The sequence below is a fragment of the Rhipicephalus sanguineus genome, chromosome 1, assembly GCF_013339695.2.
Source record: "Rhipicephalus sanguineus isolate Rsan-2018 chromosome 1, BIME_Rsan_1.4, whole genome shotgun sequence".
NCBI lineage: Eukaryota > Metazoa > Arthropoda > Arachnida > Ixodida > Ixodidae > Rhipicephalus > Rhipicephalus sanguineus.
The window spans coordinates 217,688,456-217,709,476 of record NC_051176.1 but is presented as its reverse complement, the minus strand read 5'-3'; the positions used below and the strand labels follow the sequence as shown (position 1 = coordinate 217,709,476).

The 21,021-nt window shown below is 45.3% G+C and overlaps 1 protein-coding gene across 1 annotated transcript in view; it reads right to left on the bottom strand.

The window, feature by feature from the left end:
* Positions 1 to 21,021, bottom strand: part of LOC119372004 (homocysteine-responsive endoplasmic reticulum-resident ubiquitin-like domain member 2 protein) — a 33,455-nt gene that overhangs the window by 5,142 nt on the left and 7,292 nt on the right. Inside the window, exons 5-9 of the mRNA XM_037642441.2 lie at positions 20,313 to 20,437; positions 18,721 to 18,858; positions 13,663 to 13,840; positions 3,793 to 3,935; positions 1,306 to 1,435 (exon numbers count right to left, since the gene is read on the bottom strand). Coding sequence (XP_037498369.1) covers positions 1,306 to 1,435; positions 3,793 to 3,935; positions 13,663 to 13,840; positions 18,721 to 18,858; positions 20,313 to 20,437 — 714 coding nt within the window. The remainder of the gene's footprint in view (positions 1 to 1,305; positions 1,436 to 3,792; positions 3,936 to 13,662; positions 13,841 to 18,720; positions 18,859 to 20,312; positions 20,438 to 21,021) is intronic.

Sequence of the window (21,021 nt, the reverse complement as noted above, 5' to 3'; positions counted from 1 at the left end):
AAGCGAATTCGAATATTGAGGTGTGAGTGTGAATCGAATATTTTTCGAATATTTCTCGAATATTTCTAGAATATTGTTCGAATACTTCAAAGCGAAATTGCAGCAAAAAAAGATTGAGAGGATTCCTAAGCATATTCTTATGAGATAGCAACATGAAAGTGTTTCTCTTCGCTAGGTTGATGAAGCACTGGTGGGGTGATGTTTCATAGTTGTCTTATCAAGAATGAGGCAATGTAGAGGCCGAATCCTATTTATGTACATGATTTGGTACAACCAAAGTGTTGCCGACAACACTTTACACGCGATAGGCAAAGATGCCATTTCCTCAGCCTCTCCTCTTCTTTCAACTTCTGTGGAAGCCCAACTGATGTGGCGGAGAAGGGTGTGCTCCCTTCAAGTCCGGAGTTGCAAATCTGCCTCGTAGGCATCAATATATAAGAACATCTGAAATATTGGATGCTAAAAAGCTTCGGCGTCCGATTTTTCAGACTTTCTGCCCAAATTTCAGGCCCAAAACAGCATTAATTGAGCCCCCAACTCTGCCACATCTTTCATCTCCATGTTGGAACCAGCGTTTTCTTGAGTTAATACATTTGCGACCGTAGCGGAGCTTGAAAGGCAGCTTTGCCGCAATACCTGGGTGTGATGAGGTGAAGCATATTGAAAATCTAGCGACCACTTCCAATCGGGCGTTGACCGTGTCTTGGCAAAGTTCGACCGTAACGGAGCTTAAAAAGCAGCTTTGCCGCAATACGAGAGTGTAATGAGGTGAAGCATATTGAAAATCTAGGGACCACTTCCAATTGGACGTTGACCGTGTCTTGGCAAAGTTCGACTGTAACGGAGCTTGAAAGGCAGCTTTACCGCAATACCGGGGTGTGATGAGGTGAAGCATACTGAATATCTAGGGACCACTTCCAATCGGACGTTGACTGTGTCTTGGCAAAGTTCGACTGTAACGGAGCTTGAAAGGCTGCTTTGCCGCAATACGAGAGTGTAATGAGGTGAAGCATATTGAAAATCTGAAGGGGTCACTTTTAAACGGACGTTGACTGTACTTGTTTTTGGGAAGTTCAAATAGTTCGAATAGTAAAATTCCAGTGCGAATCGAATCGAATAGCAAAAACTATTCGAAAAATATTCGAAATTTCGAATATTCGCACACCCGTAGTAATTATGAAGGTAGCGAGCAAATATTGCTTTTCCCTTGTTTTTAAGGATTTTTGGACACATTTCTAGAAACACCCTGTATGGTGCGCTAGCATGCAACATGAACTGAAATACCCAGACGTTTGGGCGCCTAACCTGTGGCTGAATCTCAGCAGCAGGATGGTCGGCCTGTTGCTGCTGGTTGGCCTCTCTCGCACGGTTCCGATCGTGCCCGCGCTCTGGCTGCTGCTGCTGCCGCGGGGCTGCAAACCAGCCCCCTTGGTACCTATGGAGAAAGTAGTGCAGACTCCAATGAGGCATTGCACCATACAGGGCCAAGAATTTACCAGACTATCAAGACCTATCAAATGTATATGGCAGAAAAAAAAGAGGAAAAGCCATACACAAGGCATAATATGCCCAGCCATTAGCAGAAATCATTGGTATAGCCTCCCAAAATTTTAACAATATTTCTTGGGTGTCAAAACCACAACAGCGTAGCAAATACCAACATGATCAGTGATCTGACACACAAGTGCATGAAGTATTCAAGTGTACAGCCTGCTGCGCTGCATGTGCTAAGGTTGGACGAACCGAGGTGGATGGTGGCTTCATTTGCACCGTCTTCCTGTGCACAAAAATGTTGAAAGTCACATTACCTCAAATTTTCAGAGATACACTGAAGCGAGAGGCAGCATTAAGTTTGCTCACCTCTACTTGTGCAGTTTTTTTCCGAGAATAATTTACCACCTTACATGCCAAGCTGGCAGATTTAGTGGCTGCTGAAATATTGTGGCAGCACAAACTGCAGCTCTACCGTAAAATTCCAAACAACCAAACCAATGTGAGCAAGCACCTCCTCCAATTTCACTGCCAATTTAAAATTTACGCGCTGTTCCGGGAAATCCTTCCTCCTCCCTCGCACATTCCACACCTGATCGCGTTTCCTTTGCATTTCTGCCGTTTTGGACCTGCAGTTTAGGCAGAAAGTCCGAAAAATCGGACGCCGAAGAGTGTCAGCATCAGAGACTTTTTATGTTTTTATACATTGACTTTGTAGGGCTTGTAACGGGGCCGCGAAAGCGTCTGAAAGCGTCCGAAAAATCGGCAGTTGACTGGATATCCAAGTTTGATTTGCATTATTGCATTTTAACATATGCATGCGCATTTCATGGTATCCACCGTAGCTTTTCTTGTTGATGCTCCGTATTATGCTGTCTAAATATATCTCTCAAATTTGCTAACTATAATATGGGTACAAGGCTGACAGTACAGTCTGTGCACTCGGCTGATAACTATTAGCACTGTTGATTAGAGGGGACAGCATATTCTGCAAAAATCGCACGTCTATCTTTGGCAACATTCATCATGTAAAAACACAAGTTATTGTGTTATGCACCAGCACAATCATAAAGCTTCACCCTCCGTGAAGGTACAGTTGCCCTGCTATACATTCATATTGAAACAGCGCAAAAGACGAGCACACAGAAAGACTAGACAACACAAGCGCTGAACTGACAACCGAATGCTTTATTCAAGCGAAACATAGAAAAGGAGAAGAAGAAAGAACAAAAAATGCGCACGCAACCTATGCACATGACAAAGGACTACTCTACTGCCATCATTATGTCTTCTCCAAGTACGTTAACTCGCAATCAAGTAAAGAAATCGACGCTGCGCTGACACACGTGTCACCGTTTTTGCAGATAGCGAAGGCTTCAGCTATCTCTCTTATGCGAGAATCCGTGTGTCTAAAAATGGTGGTCGTGCGGCAGAATTCTGGGGTGCAACCACAGGCGGCACAGTGGGCAGACAAATGCCTAAGAGAGATAGCTGAAGCCTTCGCTATCTGCAAAAACGGTGACACGTGTGTCAGCGCAGCGTCGATTTCTTTACTTGATTGCGAGTTAACGTACTTGGAGAAGACATAATGATGGTAGTAGAGTAGTCCTTTGTCATGTGCATAGGTTGCATGCACATTTTTTGTTCTTTCTTCTTCTCCCTTTCTATGTTTCGCTTGAATAAAGCATTCAGTTGTCAGTTCAGCGCTTGTGTTGTCTAGTCTTTCTGTGTGCTCGTCTTTTGCGCTGTTTCAATATGAACGCAAACCAACTAGCCCAACTCTCCCTTTTGCTGCCCTGCTATACCCAACAGCAAAAGTTTGCGGGGTGCGAAATCTTAGAAAAACCTCTATTCTCGCTTTGTCCGGTAACAGAGCCTCCATTCAAATGTTCTAGCCTGTAGTAGTTAATGCCTCCTGTACAGTTACCCGTGAGGTTGGAATTGTCATTCACTAAAAGAGCAGAAATTGCCATTTCCAGCTGAGCCCATGTCCTGCAAACTTTTGATGTCGGGTGTACATACAGCACTCTCAAGTTGTTCACGCAATATGTCAGTTAGCGTCCATGATCTGGATCAATGCCAGCACACACAAAAACCACAACTACTAATGTTCTTTCTAGGATGGATAGAGCTCACAATGAGCAGCAGGTTTTTATAGCCTGCATTTGTACACTTGCCACCAGTACTGGTTATGAGCAGAGAGAACAGATGTTAGCCATATGCTCATTCACTGCTACTTACAAATGCGAGCTCTGCCCTTTATACATGCCAGAAACAAATTTAAACAGGTACTGCACTTACAGGTACATAAGCAGAGCGATGCCAGTGACGACAAGGAACCTTCCGAAGGAGGAATAGAAGTAGACAATGCTCAGCAGGACAGTTGCCCTGCTCACAGTGTAAACCCAGTCCAGCCAGTCCCGCTGAGCCGCCTCCTCTTCCTCCTGAGAAGAGAAGCCAAATGTCATACCAAAGACCAGAGTCACAGCCCTGCCCTGTTTGTCTACAATGTTTTCTAGACCAAGTTTTCAGATTTACACATCCGTGAATACACAGACACAGATTCTGCCAAATGTCAACTTGGCACCCCATTAAGTTTACAGTTGAACTCAATATAACGAAGCCATACTTGCAGCAGAAAACTTCACTATGTCGAATTTCGTCAAGGCCAGTTCACTGTTTTAAGGGGCGACACTGCACCTGAAAACTTTTTTAAGTACTTTATAGATTTAGATGAAACTCACCGAGTTTCATGTGTGTTTGTGTGCTGATTTCATAATAATTGTTGGGGTTTAACGTCCCAAAACCACGATATGAATATGACGGATGCCGTAGTGAAGGGCTCCAGAAATTTTGACCACCTCGCATTCTTTAACGTGCACCTAAATCTAAGCACACGGGCCTCAAACATTTTTGCTTCCATCAAAAATGCAGCTGCTGCGACCGGTTTTGTATGCCGATTTCAAAGACCCAATTACTTTTCTATAAATATGTTGTTTTAAATTATCATCCATTCCAAATACCATATTCGGAGCTCTAGTTTACCTAGACAGAGAGTTACAAGGTTAATTGGCATACTAGAATGATCTGGAATGAGAACTGTATGAAGAAAACAAGAATGAATGTTCTAAACCCACTTGAACAAAGGTATAGTATGTTGAATATTCGTGAGCGAAATTTCAGCTTGACATTGACACCCTTGTGAATATTCAACATATCATAACTATAGAACATCCATTCTTGTTTTCTTGCTTTCAGTTCTCATTGCAGGTCATTCTGATATGCTTATTTACCTTGTAACTCTCTCAGTTTAGGCTAACTCTTGCTCCCAAAAAGCATATACAATCCTTGATGTTTTAAAAACTACATACTATAGGAGAAACATAATTGCATAGTCGAAATCTCAGCAGAAATATACATAAACTCAGCAAGTTTAATCTAAATTGATTAAGAATTAAAAAAAAATTCTTGACCCATGTTCACCCCCTTAACATGAAAAATTTAGGTGCACGTTAAGAACCCCAGGTGGTCGAATTTTCCGGAGCCCTCCACTGCGGCGTCTCTCATAATCATATTGAAGGTTTTGGGAGTAAAACCCCAGATATTATTATCATTATTATTATTATTGTTATTATTATTATTATTAGTGTTGTTATTATTATTATTATTATTATTATTATTATTATTATTATTATTATTATTATTATTATTATTATTATTATTACCGTATATTGCCGATTATAAGTCAACTCCGATTATAAGTGGACCCCCCAACTTGCAACCCCTTCTAGGGGAAAAAAAACGTTCACTCCGAACACAGCCTCATGCTGCCGGCCATAGCTCACCAATAAGTTTTTCAGAAGAGGGAGTGATGCAAAGAAACATTTATTTGCCCGTGAAGCATTGCTTACGACTCGTCGTCGCTTGAGAGAAGGACGCAGTCACGGTCACTGCCATCGTGTGAGCCACTGCTGCTGCTCGCCGTCGGAAGGGGTGCCGGTGGTACTGAGATGCCGCATGTGGAAAACGCCGCGCGGACCATGTCGGTTGGCAGTCGATACCAGGCATCGTTGACCCATTGTGCCACTTCCCTCAAAGAAGCGCGCTTCAGCTTCCCTGTCGGTGTCTTCGGGTTTTCTTGCTGGAGCCATTCAATGTAGAATGCGCACATGCGATCTTTGAATGGCTTATTGAGCGCCACGTCGAGTGGCTGGAGAATAGGTAGGTGTCAGTCCGGCCGAAATGATGACCAGCTCACATCCAGAGTCCGCTACCGCTTTCTTCACTCGATCTGTGATGTGGCCGCAGAAGGAGTCCAGGATGAGCATGCTGCAGGGCTTCAGCAGTGCACCCGGGCGCCTGCACCACTCGAGACGAAACCATTCGAGGACAGTTTCATCGTTAAAAAAGCCCTTTTCGTTCACCCGCACGATAACTTTCGGCGGAAACTTTTCTTTCTTTGGCATCATTTTCCTTTTGAACAGAAGAAAGGGGGGTAGCTTGTGCCCGTCGGCCGTACAGCCCAACGTGACAATGAAACAGTTGTGCGTCTTGCCCGTAGCCAGCAGGTCAATCTGGCGCTCCCCTTTTCCGGACACGGTCCTCTAGCTAGGCATATCAAACCATACAGGGGTCTGGTCGGCATTGCCGATTTGACCCAGCAGGAATGAATGCTTTGCCTTCAGGTCACTCACACAGCAAAGAAACGCGCACTTTTTTCTTCGTGGGCTTCGGGCAACCTTTGGCATACAGTTGTGCATCGTTTTAGGCTCGGGCTGTTCTGTTTCATAAAGTTCGTGACCCATTTCTTGGATACATAGAATTCGGTTTGCGGGATGCACATATCCTTCGCGACAGTACGTGCTTTTGTTTCAATATCATCGTAGCAAACACTCAGGCTCTTGCTTCTCTGGTCGTGAACCCAATCTCGAACCGCCTCCTCAACGGCAGGGTATCGTCCAGTCTTCGGTCCGCGAAAGGAACGGCGTGTAGCAGCGCACACGAACATCTTGGTCCTTTGTTTTCTCCATTCGCTCACGCACTTTTCTGACACATCACACTTGCGCCCTGCTTCAACGTTGCTTTCCGACTCTGCGTAGAGGATCGCTTGCCTCTTGAAAGCAGCACTGTACTGTTGCCGGCGTAGCGGTGGCATCTTGGCGTCTGTTTGGCAGCGTCGCAAATCGCGCACACCACTGCTTGCAAGCGAAGCGAAATGCAGAAATGGCGAACAGGCGTGAGTGCAAAAAGCCGTGAAAACGCTTGTGGGCGCATGCGACTGGTCATGTGGTTTAGTTCCCCGCGAAGTGTTGTTGCCAGCCCACACGGTGCTGCCAGCTTTTCTGTGGAACGCCGATGGTTTGTCGACGAATCGTTTCTATTGTATGAAAACAAAACTGCAGGGCGTATCGCAAGATAAATTCCTCTTTTTTTCATAGAGCATCGTTCGCCCTCTATCAAAGGTTTGAAATGCTGCTTTCGAGAGCGTGTTTCCCAAGCAGTTCGCATTAATGCCGCACGTAATTTCGCTCCGTAATTTCGCCACTTTCGCCTCGCGTGGTTTCGCTATAGTTTCACGATCGTCGTGGTAGATTGCAAAAATGTCCAGCTCCGGAAGCAGCATGCGCGCGTTGGGAGATAGCAGTTGCCGCGACTCCGCTGGCTCTGCGGCTGATGTTATCGATGCGTCGAATAGCAGGGAATCCGAGGACGATGACCCTTCATTGGACCCCAAAGATAAGTCGACTTTACGATTCCGCATATAGGTCGACCCCCGAACTTTGGAAGGTCATTTTATGAAAAAAATGTCAACTTATAGTCGGCAATAGTCTGCAAGTAGACGGGCTTCTAGCATAGTCCTGCATCTCATTAGTAAGCACATCGACGTATGGACCCGAAAAAGAGAGGGGAGTAGCAAATGCTAGTTACAGGAGCGAGGCAAAACTCAAAGCGCAGAAAAAATTCTGGTACATCTATGCAACAGTACACGGTGGCAATACCACCATACACTGTCGAACAGACAACTCATCCCGCTTTCCCCAATGTGTATGTGCACGCATTTGTACAGGAATCTCCTACTGAGCAACAAATGGTGCCACTTCGGCAAAACACAATACTTGCTGCTGCATGCTGCTTACCATTCCGAGCCATTTGTGTGCAGTGGGTAAACCTACTAAGTTCATGCCGTTCCGGGATGCTTGCTGTACTGTACCTATGTGCGCTTTTGCCATAAGAGTGTCTGTGCAGTGAGGTTTCCTTGTGCTCGCATCGCTTCTGACTGTGCACAGATGTGGCGCATATTTTGTTAGGTCAGAGCCTCTGGTTGGGCCAACATGGTGATGGCAATGCTTTAGTTTCCACATATGACGCCCACTTGAAGCAGTCTTGCGCAAGGAGGTGGCAGTGAAAGGCAGTGTAGCGCATTTGGGTTGCCGCCTATTAAAAGCATGCAGTACTCTTGACAATAGCACTACACAGCATGTGCTGCAAAGCAGGTAGCTGAAGGTTCTTATCCTGATAGGATTGTTGGTGATAAGTCGTGTGTTTGTCAGTGGCCACCATCATGTCCAACATTTATGATCTTGTCTCCATGCATCTTTAAAGTGCATCTGTGTAGTCATATCACTGCAGTCATAATCATAGAGGAAGATCTGTGGCATAGCATGGCGTCGGCCACACTGCGATTTGAGAGGCACAGTGAACTTCAATGCAAGAAAAAGGATAGCATGGCTAAGTTCGCCATTCCGTTTGCCTGATGGTGTTGTTTGCCACCACTTTCTATGCTTCTGTAAAGGCATCTGTATAGGCATTGTGCCAAAGTCATAATCATTGGTGCACCCTACGCGCTGCCAGGACAAATGATGCTGCTGTTGGAGTCACCACTGTGGTCACCCTTTAGGGTGATTGCCAGCAAAGTGTGAATTACGAGGCAAAAGCTCATTGCAGGACGCGAAATAAAGAAAGTATGTTCTCACAGAAATGTATGTGTGCCGGCCATTCGGTTGTGATTGAACATACCTATAGATCAGTGATGCTATCGAGGACTTCTGATTTGGAGCAATTTTCGGAGCAGCAAAATTTCCGTTTTGGAGCACTTTGGAGCAGCAAAAATTGTAATCTTGGATCACTTTGGAGCAGATAATTTTGCATCTGGGAGCACTCTGGAGCAGCAAATTTTACATCCTGGAGTGCACTACAGAAGCATATTGCATTAACATTCAAACACTTTAATATTATTATGGGGCTCTTATGAAGGCTAGAAATATTTCGATCCATTGCAAATCTCGTGGAAAAAATCATCTCAGGAGAACTCCATACTTCACTCGCTAATGAAAAAATAAGGGCTCATGCAGTTGAGTGTTCTGGATTAACCTCTTCGGCGATTATTTTCGACACTAGCAGATAAACAGAAGACCGGATCAATAAAATTGCATTTTATGAAATAACACTCTAAATACATCTATGTGGTTATCAGCAGACGTGGTAGACAAACGCCATGATGTACAGCAGTGCCTCAAAGGCAAAGAGCCACACTGTCCCTAATGCATTCCCCTAAGAAAACTCCAAGGCGAAAGCCAGGTTCTTTTTCTTCTCGATCGATGGGTTGATCCTGCCCCTTTCTCTCTGCAAGCTTTCTGCACCTTACCTGGTTTTGCGCTAGCTCCATGATCAGCGCACCGATCATGGAAGCAGTGTAAAGCGACGATGTCGTGATGACGTCATCACATGACATCACAATATATGACGCCATGATAACGTCACAAGTTTTGACGATCTATGACGTGATGACGACGCCATCACATGATTATTTTTCGCATCAATCGACTGACGCCGCCGACGGTCAATTTTCGTGTTTGATGAAGCATCTAAGGCTTTCGCATTAATATTGCGTATTGAACGTTAACAGCCTGGCCGTTAACAACGTGGCCTTACATACCAAACTGTCCTCCATGTCACATCTGTGCCATGCGCGAAACAGCTTCGCTTATCATCCACTTCACAGAGTGAAATGGCTCCTCAATATCTTTTTTATTGTGATAGCAATTATATGGACAGTCTCGGCTGATTTCTGCCATTACTGTTGCCGTAATTTTCCGTATAAAGTCCAAATTAATAACATCACCACGCGCATTCTAGCCGTGGGTAAAAGCTCGCGAGCGCTGGCGACGAACGCGCCTCAAGCGGAGATTAAACTTACCGGCCGTCTGTCTCCGTCGCACGGAGAGCGCATGAGAACATCTTCCCGCGTGCGGGCCTGCCATGGATTGCTCATCAAACAGAGAGGAAACGCTCCGCCCGTCTTTCGTAAGGAGCATGAAGGGACGCCAGGGGAGCGGAGGGGGGGGACAGCATCGTTCGAAAGGCGCAGTCGCTTGCACGTGCGCTATCTCGAGGCATCAGGAGACGGCTCGTAAATTTGCTGTGCTCTCAACGCTTACTTCGCGTTTAGAGAACTCAGAGCACGAAAACGCTTCGGTTCCTGGAGCGGTCATATTCCTTTAAACCAGCGTTTTGTATAATTACGCGGGATCGGATCCAAGCGAGCTAGCTGCTAGCCTTACTTCGCTTAACAATACAATTTGTTGGTATCGCATTCACTGCTTCGCCCTTAAGCGAAACTGTGAGCTTTTTTTAACAGTCAGCTATGGACCCTGGAAAGCGAGGGGCGGACGTGTAACGTGGCGTAGCCACTTCACTGTGGGCCGTCAGCGATGGGCCCGCTATGACAGCTGCGCATTTGCGGCTGCTCCGACCAGGAATATACTTTTAATAATGAGATGACAATTTAAAAAAGCAAGAAAAAAATTCGAATTGAAACCCTATCACGCGAGCTCGAAAGGGCAGGGCCTTTGGGGGTATTTACCGCAGCGTGATTACAAACTTGGATGTGTGGTGGAAGGAATTACGAAAAAGCTCTTCTGGACGAAGATCGATCCATGGATAAAGTATACCTGAGGAAAAGTGTCAACGCGTTCCCACCGTTCGCATGCTCTTCCATAAACGCGAAGCAAGGAAAATTCGATATTGTTCCATATATCTAATGCTAGCGATCCCAGATTTCATTCCGCGATGTCCAGAAACAGAAGTGACAGACATTTTAGCGGCACGCATGTAGTTATTACTGAACACTGCTTTCCTTACGTGCCGTGCGATGCTTGAAACGAGCTATCAGCAGCGTTTCTAGAACAGACGCAACCGCCGATGAACTGCCGTCGCACTTTCTCGCTACCGATAGGCCTAGACGTCACAAGCCTCTGCGGAGAGCGCGTTTTGCTGTCGAGCTGACTTGCAGAACAGAAGCTGCGTCGGCACCGTGCATGGCATCGTGGCTTACTCGGGACGCACTGCGCGAGTGCTATTTATTCGGTGGAATAATTCTTTGTCCATGGTTGTGACTTTGGCAGCCCCAAGATCAAGCTGGATATGTTCTGACGCGCCGGCGGTGCGACTACCGGTGAAAGACGCCCCCAAACCCGAGACTTTGGCGCAGTTTGGCGCAATTTTCGTCGATATTATCAGGATGACGCAGTGAATACAATTTGGCGCACTTTGGCGCAGTTGGCGCAGGAGTGGAATCTGATAGACTGAATCAACCAGAGTCAAATTAATGAAAGTCTTATTTATTGAAAGACAAATATGATCCTTCACAACAGCAACGACAGTCCATTATGCACTTGCCAACTTGACCTACTAGTAATGATATGGTATATACAAACTAAACATCACTCTTAAAAAAATCTTAATAACTGTTATTGCATTACAACAATGAACTTAATGGTGTCAGAAATGCAAGTGTCATCAAAGAGCAGCCACAGTATGCACTTATGCTCCTTATTTATATGGCGCTGTCGGTAGTGAAACTGTAGCACTGCTCATCTTGTACGCGCCAACTAAAACTGGCACAAATATTGGATACAAAAAAAATGAGAACATGTGGTTTGCTTTTTCTGTGCTACAGTTAAACCTGCATGTAATGAAATTGACAACTTCCCCCCAAAAATTCGTTGTAAACAGGTTTTCATTATATTTAGTTTCAGCACGAAAATTTGAAAAAAAAAAACCACAAATTAAACACAAGGGGTATTGAAGGTAGAGCTCACCCAAAACATTTATTTAGCAGCAAAAAACTGTTATCTTGCTCTATTGCTTGCTTGTGAGGGATGGCAATACTCAACGGTCGTAGGACATCAATACAATGCTGCTCCGTCATCGTCTAGCCGTGGCCTCCGAGATGGGCTTCGGCAACAAGGCCATCACGTTGCCGGAGCCAATCTCTGAAGCCACGGTCTCGCGAACCTGCGACGCGGCGCAAGACTGCAAAGCACGTGACGAGTCTATCTCCGAAGATCCGTCGTTGTCACCGTGGTTGCGGACAGCTTCCACCAGCACCTGTTCTGACATCGTCTCTGTAGTGACGACACAGTTGTCCGCATAAAAAAAAATTGCCAAGCTGCACGTCGTCAGGGGTTGCTCCATGCACGCGCAGCGACACCATGCATGCGTCGAAAACGAAGAGCGAACTCTATATGCGGTGCAAACTCGAAGCGCAACGACACGGAGCAAGGACCTTTTTTTAGTGGCGGTGCTGCAACTGAAGAGCGGCGCCGCCATCGCAAAACCAGTTTTTCTTTTTTTCTTTAAAGAAAGCCGGCACGGTTAGCATGGTGGCACCTGTGAGCGGCTGGACGAGGTTTAAAGGGAGGAGGGGCACGCCTGCGCACGTGCCCACAGCGGCAAGAAAGCCAGCTCGAGGAGCGCAGGCCTCGCCTGCCCACCTCTAGTACACCCGCACGCACAAACGAGCGCTCGCTCTCGCCTCGCAGTCGCCGAGTCTTAGAGCGCACCATGCGCGCCGCTGCTGCTTCGCGCTCTCATCGGCGGGGCAACCGCAGAAGATGCACGCGGCTCCTGCTTATGCCAAAATGACAAAATTCGGGGCGAAATCCCTAGGTTGTCGGCGGCGAAAACTCGTTATATCAAGGGCGCCTCCCGCTGCCACTTCGTTACATAGAGGTCGCATATACATGTGCTTCTATGAAGTAACGGCAGGGAATAGAAAAACTTTGTAATATGGAGGAATTCATTGTATGAGGGTTTGTTGTAGGCAGGTTTAACTGTAGTATGTGTGTCAATTTTACTCGGTGCCTTATAAGATGAATAACCATCAACCAGCTCAATTCCTCACCTTACTCTTTTAACACATGCTGTTAACATCTGGAAGCATGCCATATTGGGTAGAGTAAAACATGCTGTAATTTGTAAAGTACAAAAGTTATAATATGAAAAAAAAGAACAGTGTTCCTCACTAAATTGATTTGTGCTGTAACTTTCAAAAGCAACTACAGGACTATGAGAGACACTGTAGTGGAGGGCTCTCTACTAATTTTGCACTCCTGGGGTTTTGTCTACAACGTGCACCAAAATTAAATAGACAAGCATTCTTGCTAGAGATGGGCGGATATTCGGGCGTTTCGAATATTAGAACGAACATTAAAGTATTTGAATTCGCTTCGATACGAATTTAGATTATTCGAAATTTCGAAGTATTCGAAATGAACGAATATATGTATACATTTGACCGCACATAACCCCCTGTAAAGGTGGTTTCACTGCAGCATCTGTTTGCTGTGCTGTGAAACAACCCATCCAGAGGAAATCTGCACTGCCGCGAAGCCACACTTCAAAGGTTAAATGTACATATTTTTTTTAGTTTAAAAGCGTGTTATATGGGCTTATATGCGCTAAGTATAGTAATTTTTAAATTGTAACGTATTGCACCACTTATAACTTGCACCCTATTGCTATTCAAATCTTGATACTATTCAAGGCTGCTTTTCAAACCAAAAAAGTGACATTCACTCATACCTAGTTCCAATCCCTAAAAATATTGTGCAAGGGTCATGACAAAAATGCTCATTTTTCTTAATAATATGTGGTAAATACTATTCGAACTATTCGATTCGAATTATTCGAGCAAATCACTATTTGCTTCGGATTCGCTTCGAACGTCAAATTCACTATTCGCCCATCCCTAATTCTTGCATTTTTCCCCCCACAGAAATGACATCACCTATGTTAGGAATCAAGCCTAAGACCTTGAGCTTTGGAATAGAAGGCCGCAGCTACCACATTCATAGCATGTTGGAGTATAAGAGCGTACACTTAACTAACCTCATCCAGCAGTGGGCCACCCTGGGCATTCATGCGAGGTCCTCGGTTGTCTGGGGCAACGCGCGGTGCTGGAGGAGGCACTGCAGCAGCAGCAGGAGCAGCAGGTGCTGCAGCTTGAGGGCTAGCTGGAGCTGGAGCACTTGCTTGGGCCACAGGGGGAGGTGCTGCCTGGTGCATGCTATAGCAGAACACACTATCGGTTATGCAAGGAGTCTGCAATAAACGTCTTCAAAAATTTATCTTAGTAAGGCATTGGTTCAAACATGCTAGAAATGTATTTGTTCACATGATGACCTAATGTTCAAATGTGACTTGTCTACAGATCAGCAACATCATCTTCATCATTTAGAATGTGCTTCAGAGAACTCCCCCTCCAAACGATTGCACAGTTAAATCTCAATAGATTTGAAAATTGGGCTAGTTGGTAAGGCAGCATGTTTGGTACAACACGAAAATGATGAAGATGGAGTAAAAAATTGTCCGTGTCCCACCTGTTTTACTTAGTCTTCGTTGTTTTCACGCTGTACCAAACCTCAATACAACGCACTTTAATTTATAACAAACTTCTCAATGTAATGAAGTGTTTTATAACTTCCTGTCCACACCATACTATGTATTTTTAACCTCACCACCACGTGTGCTTACCCATGATTTCAATATATAATGACATACCTGCCAAGTTTGGAGAAACGAAATCCGGGAGATCTACTCAACGGGGGGGGGGGGGGGGGGGGGGGGTACTGCGATAGCAATTATATGGACATTGTCAGCGGGATTTTGCGGTCGCCGCTGATCTGTACAGAGTCCAAACCGATAACATCGCTTACGCATCGTCTGTTTCACGTGCGAGTGAAAGCACGCTATCGCTAGGGACGAACGCGGTTGAAGCAGAGATGAAACGACCCGGCCGTCACCGTCGCGCGAAGGGCACTTGCGATAACATCGCTCTGCGTGCGAGGCCTGTCGTCGCTTGCTTACCAGTTATTTCGTCGGGCAATTGGGACCGTAAGGGGTGCCGTTGAGACGGGGACGGTCGCGAGCGCTGGCGAACGCGCTATCTCGACAGACATCGGTAACGGCTACCCTTTTAAGTGCTGAGCTCTCCACTTAAAGCAGTAGTGACACAAAGTTTTGAAGGTGAGATAATAACACCACGTTTTCCTCACGCCTGCTCTCTCAGTAAACATGGCGTCCGCGATGCCGACTGAACCGTGTGCGGCCGCAAACTCGCCGCCTCGTTCTCCGAAGAAGCTGTACACTAAATGTGACAGAAAGTGGCTATCAAAACAGACCAAGCGAGTATCTGCAACGTCTACAGCTGGAGTCAGGCGCCGTCAGCGTGACTTGTCTGCAAATGCAGTGCGCCGGACTGTCGCCGAGCTCACCGGAGTGAGCGAGCGAATAGTTAAGCGTATCAAAGCTGAAGCTCTGCGGGCCCCACTTGCCTTCCTGAAGCGCAAGAAATTGAATTCCTCGGGCCAAACTGAGAAGCGCATCACCGGCAAGACGCGGCTGCAGCGCCACGTTTGCGTTGGCAGCACTGCGGCGCAAAGTGCACAGCTACTTCATGCGCAATGTAACTGAGTTGAACCTTTCTACCATCGTTAAAAAAAAAAAAGAAGAATCCTTTCTACTACGTGGCCAGACAAAGAAAGCACTGGACGCGCGGGGCAAACTGGATTTCCGGGAGATTTTCCTGTGACCCGTACAACCGGGAGAAACGTTCGAAATCCGGGAGTCTCCCGGGTAATCCGGGAGACTTGGCAGGTATGTAATGAAGTTTCACTGCTACTGCAAAGGAAGATAGAGGAAATCAATTGGAACCCCTGCTGGTGCCAGTGGTCAAAACAAGCAGTTTTTGTGAATGCATCTTGCAAATTGCACACCACGCCATGGAGAGCAGCTGCTGAAGCAGCAGTCTTTTCCGGCAGCAGTTGGGGGCAAGGGGGAACCTGAATGCTCTCCTCCTTGCCTCTCAAGTGGGTGAGACTGTCAGCATGCATATGAATCATAGTACAAGGTCTCTAGATTAACAAAAGGAAAAAACAATCAAGCTAGTGCAACAAAATGCACACTCTACAACAAGCGTAGTTCCATACTTCACGCCGTGCTTGCTTTGCGTTGGTCCCCGATTTGGTGTTACTGCCACAGTGTACCAAGTGAAGCATGAGAAGCTGCAGGGATAGTAGTGCTAAACATAACCACCTCTCGCATATCTTGCAAATGGTCATGATCGCGTAGGAAATGGATGTCACCAACAAAGCTAGTACCAGCACTCTGTGCGCCCTCTCACCCAATGTCTGCAAATTAAAAAAAAATTTCATGGTACGCACTGTCACTATGAGTCTTAAGTGCTGCTACCTTGTGGGTCTCTTGCTATTCACAAGACTCCTGATGTACAGATGCAATGGCTTCGTTAAATGTAGAATGCAATGTAGATTTTCTTGTCTAAATCAATAAATTTGGTGTTCATAGTGTAAAATGGGAGTGAGTCGCATTCGTTCTGACTGCTTGTGGAACCCTAAAATGTTGTTCATGGAACTCCTAGGCTCCGTGGAACTTAGTTTGAGAATCCCTGAATGACTAATTGGATATTGGAAACCAGCACACTAAACTACATACTATGAAATTTCATTAGTCTAATGGCAATAGCAAAAAATGTTTTACTTAAGGCCCATGTACCCCCTCAAGCAGAGAAGTTAACTTTTGTCCTGATAAGCTGACATCACTACAAATAAATAAATAACGCATGGAACAATGCAATAATGGTGTCACTCTATCTTTTTCGACCGCAGCAAACGGGCCCGATCCAGATATAGTCTCTTGATCCTGATTGGCGATCACTATTAAATGGTCCTGCAATCATTACCCTGCGAGTGAGCTCAAGCACATCAATTGTTGTCAGTGGGTCCAAAGCACAAATCAAGTTTGTGTAATATGTCGTCAAAAGTTATTATAAAACTCATTTCTTAAAAACAGATACACTCAAACCTCATTATAACAATGTCACAGCTGCGACGAAAATAACTTCGTTATATCCGAAAATTCGTTATAAACGTTTATTTTTAACAAAGTATCTATGACAAGACTATTCATTTACTTCGTTATATCCGTTATATCCGTGTTATAATTCGTTATATCCGTGTTCGTTATATCGAGGTTAGAGTGTACAGTCAAACCCACTTATAACAATACTCAAGTGCCAAGAAAATTTCATTTTTCTAACCGATAATTGCTATGAACGGATTGCAAAAAAAAAAAAAGCAATACAGGGGCACAGCAGGCTGCTGTGAGAAAACTATAATATCAGATGGGATATGCCAACAGACATCAGTCATAAGGACGACAAAGCTGCCGATTTTTCGGATATGCTTGAAAGTGCGGACGCTTTCATGGGACTGCCAAAAACACCACAGAGCCAATGTATGACAATGTCTGAAGTTTAAGACGCTGAAACCTTTCCAAGTCTTAACTTTTTACTCAAGTTGCATGTCCGAAAGTGCATTAACAGAAATCACTCCCAGCCGTAGTGCATTTCAAAAATCAGCTGTGCCGCAATGCCACAGCGCTACGCAGTGAACCATACCGCAAATCCGAAAAGACGCTAGGGTAGTGGGTGGGGATTTGCGGCAGCTTTAATTTCTTGTTTTCTTCTTTCTTTTTAAGAATTTCACGCTACATTACCTTACAGCACAGACACCGAACAGCCAGAATTCAATGTTATGACCGAAAATGCGGCACGAGGGCATTGCTGTAAGCGGATTCTTTCACCACAGATAACATACAAAAGTTGATGGTGCAGCAGCTTCTCATTGTTATAATCGATATATTATTTTGTTTGATGTTTTAAGTATTATGAGCAGGAACCGAAATAAAGTAAGTAAAACTGCACAGGAGACAGAACACAAATAGAGGAAGTAAACAAGATGAGTGCATTCTGCACTCGTCCTGTCTACTTCTTTTACTTGTGTTCCGTCCCCTGTGCAGTTTTATTTCAGTTTCAATGTCGTACCAGCTAGCCCCCCTTCTTCCCCCACCATTTTACTTTATATGAGCAAGAACTTTTTTTCATCTGCAGCTCTCAAAACTGCTTCGTGTAGTCGTTACACATGCAGATTTATAAAATATACATGAAGTTTAATAACATTTTTATTTACAGCATACCTATGCTTACATTAAAAAAAATTTTTTTCTTATTGCATGTGGGGGTGCTATCACCCTCTGTAAAGCCATTTGCGCCTCATGGCACACGCGCGTCTCACGGATAGGCTGCAGTTAGGTTAAACGGCCACCGAGCGAGCAGTGGCACTGTGCTCGTGCGGGTTAGAATCAGCGCGGTGGCGCCGGCAGCGTCACCTGCAGGAGAAGCTAGGCCGGCGGACAGAGAACAGCAGCGAGCCTCTTTGGGTTTGGCGGCGTGTGTGGATGGACATCTCTCGCGGTAAGTCCATGGGGGACGATACTGCGGCTCGTTTTCCGCGGGCCCCTCATGGCAAGTCGAACGTCGACGACGTCGCATTCGTGGTGCATTGTATGTCTTATGTTGTCTTGTGTGTGTGTTATGTTTTCCGGGTACTGTATTGGCATTGTATAAGGTTATTTAGCATGGTACTAGTTGTGTATTAGGTACGGCAGGCGAGCTCGCCATGATGTAAAAGCAAAGATAACTGTCTGTGTGTTCTGAGAGCGGCAATCTCTTCAAACCCCACATACGCTATGTTTACATTTTTTGTTCCAATTTTCTAGCACACTGAGCTTGAAAATGTCAGCTGTCTCGATCTGGCTGGAGCAAGATTACAATTGAAAGTGGCAGGGACGCAGCCCTACACTTGGACTTAGGTCAGTTCTGGTCTGGCCTGCTCACAATCAAAGGTGACTATGTGACACCAGTATAAGGTGCCTACCATTAGCTGACAAAAGGCCCAGTAGGTGTAAAATGGGATGACAACAGTTCATCGTACATATGAGAGATTTTCAGCTGACAACACTTCAAAATGACAACATGCCCAGCATTTCACACCTTTGAAGCGCTAGAGATGCGACAGACGTGACACTCACAGATGCATGTACTGGGTGAAGTAGTGTGCATACAACTGCTGAGCAAGAGCCACCTGTTGAATCAGCTGCTCAGGGCTCGATGCTCCTGCTGGCATTCCCACAGCAAAAGGCATTTGACCATTAGGCACTGCACCAGAGCTGTCAAAAGAGATGACCGAAAATGATACATCATATGTATTAGATTGGGCAAATGCACATTCAAAACATTTTAGATATAAAGAGAGCTCTAAAACAACATGAACATTGTGTGAAATTTGTACTGTGTGACAATACCAAAACCATGCTGCCACTGTTCAACTCTAAGTACAACTAGTTCATTCTCTATCAAATCCGCTGACATTTTGCTAGTGACATTTTCGTTACACATCAGACGATGCAAGGCAAGATTCAAACTACATCTTACCAAAATTATTTTTCAAATCAGTTCATGATTGGAAGAGTTGGAAGAAATTCAACTGCATTGTTACTGTGCCACCTTAAGAGGGGGAAGTTGCTTTTTAGGACCAAAAATTGCCACAAAAAATTGATTTTTCAAAAATGTTATTTTTGGATACTGCTATTACCGATGCATAAGATCAATTTTCATAATTTGGGCCAAAGCAGCCCCTTATATTACATCACAATAGTTTTCCTCATGCTAACTTAAATATTAAAGCACCTTATGTCCAAAACACCCTTCCTCCCATTAAGTGAAGGAAAGGAAATTGAGGGCTCGTTTTCCTTGTTTTGTACAACCTTAATAAAAAAGGTATCTCCCCATTAAGGGAAGAGCCACTGTCAGCAAAGACTCTCCCCCCCTTTGGCTTGATCAGAATCAGCACACAGCTACCTTCTCTTTGTTCTCCCATGTGTCATGTTCTACTACTAGCCCTCACCTTAATTTTTGTCTATTTTACTTCATGGCACAACTTCAGTTGCACACTAGCACCCAACGCATTGGGCCACGTTCAGTATAATCCTAAGGAGTACCTGTTACACAGGGCATAGATATGTGAGACTTTCACTCTCTTCAAAGTGAGCCTCCCACAAAAAGAATTGCATGTGGTCTTCTGTTTGAAAATTTGGTTGTTTTCATGACATGCAGCCATTTTGCATTTTGCAGATGGGATTGTCTGAGTGGTGCACACACTGCACTTGTTTGTCGTCATTAATGCCTTGGTACCACTTGAGCTACTAGGAACTTCTGATGCATAACACTTCTGCACAGTTTTTGGATGGCTTAATATTCAGTTCTTTCTTTTACATAGGGAAATGGTTGCTATCAATGTATTGTCATTACAGTCCCCCTTTTTTTTTCTTGTCTGCCCATGGCATCTCATCAACAAACCTGTTTGCAAATGTACAAAATCTTGCGCACCATGTGAAGAAACTAGCCATATATATATATGTACTAATGTCTGGATTGATAAGGCAACATCTTTGAAGGGAACAGTGCAAGAGATCGGGCAGACTGGCGGTAAATAGTAGAACCGAAAGGCAGGCGCGTAGGAACTTATCTATTCGTGGGCAGCGCACAACAGTGAGAGGGGCACATCTTGTTGCATTTCTTATGTGTGAAGGCTATCCTTGAACAGAGTAAGTTGCCAAATTACCCGGTGCTTCTGTGCCAAAGTCCATCATTGTTGATAGCTGATGGAGCTGAGGCCACAGATGAAGTTGAAGGCACATTTGATGTTGACCCATCGGCCACTCCCAAATCAGGCTGCCTTGTAGCCATCTGGAGAGTAAAAGTGAGGGAAAAAAAGGTAGAAAAAGTGGGTTAATTAAAGTGCCCTCACCAGCTTTGGCCTCACAAAGAAAGTGTGACGTGTTGATCACACTGCATACCTGCCAAGTTTGGAGAAACGGAATCCGGGAGAGGGGGGGGGGGAGTATAAAATATTTCGACCGCGGGAGGAGGGGGTATAAAGTATGCCGACCGCGGGGGGGTGGTGTACTGCGATAGCAATTATATGTACATTAGGCAGTTTTAGAACAGCGTACGCAAAGCTTTGCGCTGGCTTTTAGCGCAACTGCGCCTGTGCGTGCGTCGTACGCTAAGCGCTTGCGGGCTTCCGGTAAGTGACTGAAATAGCGGGCCGCAAAGCGGCAAACGCTAACTTAGCGTACGCAATTCTAAAACTGCCTACTGTCAGCGGGATTTTGCGGTCGCCGCTGATCTGTAGAGAGTCCAAACCGATAACCTCGCTTACGCATCGTCTGTTTCACGTGCGAGTAAATGCGCGCTAGCGCTAGGGACGAACGCTGTTGAAGCAGAGATGAAACGACCCGGCCGTCATCGTCGCGCGAGGGGTGCCGTTG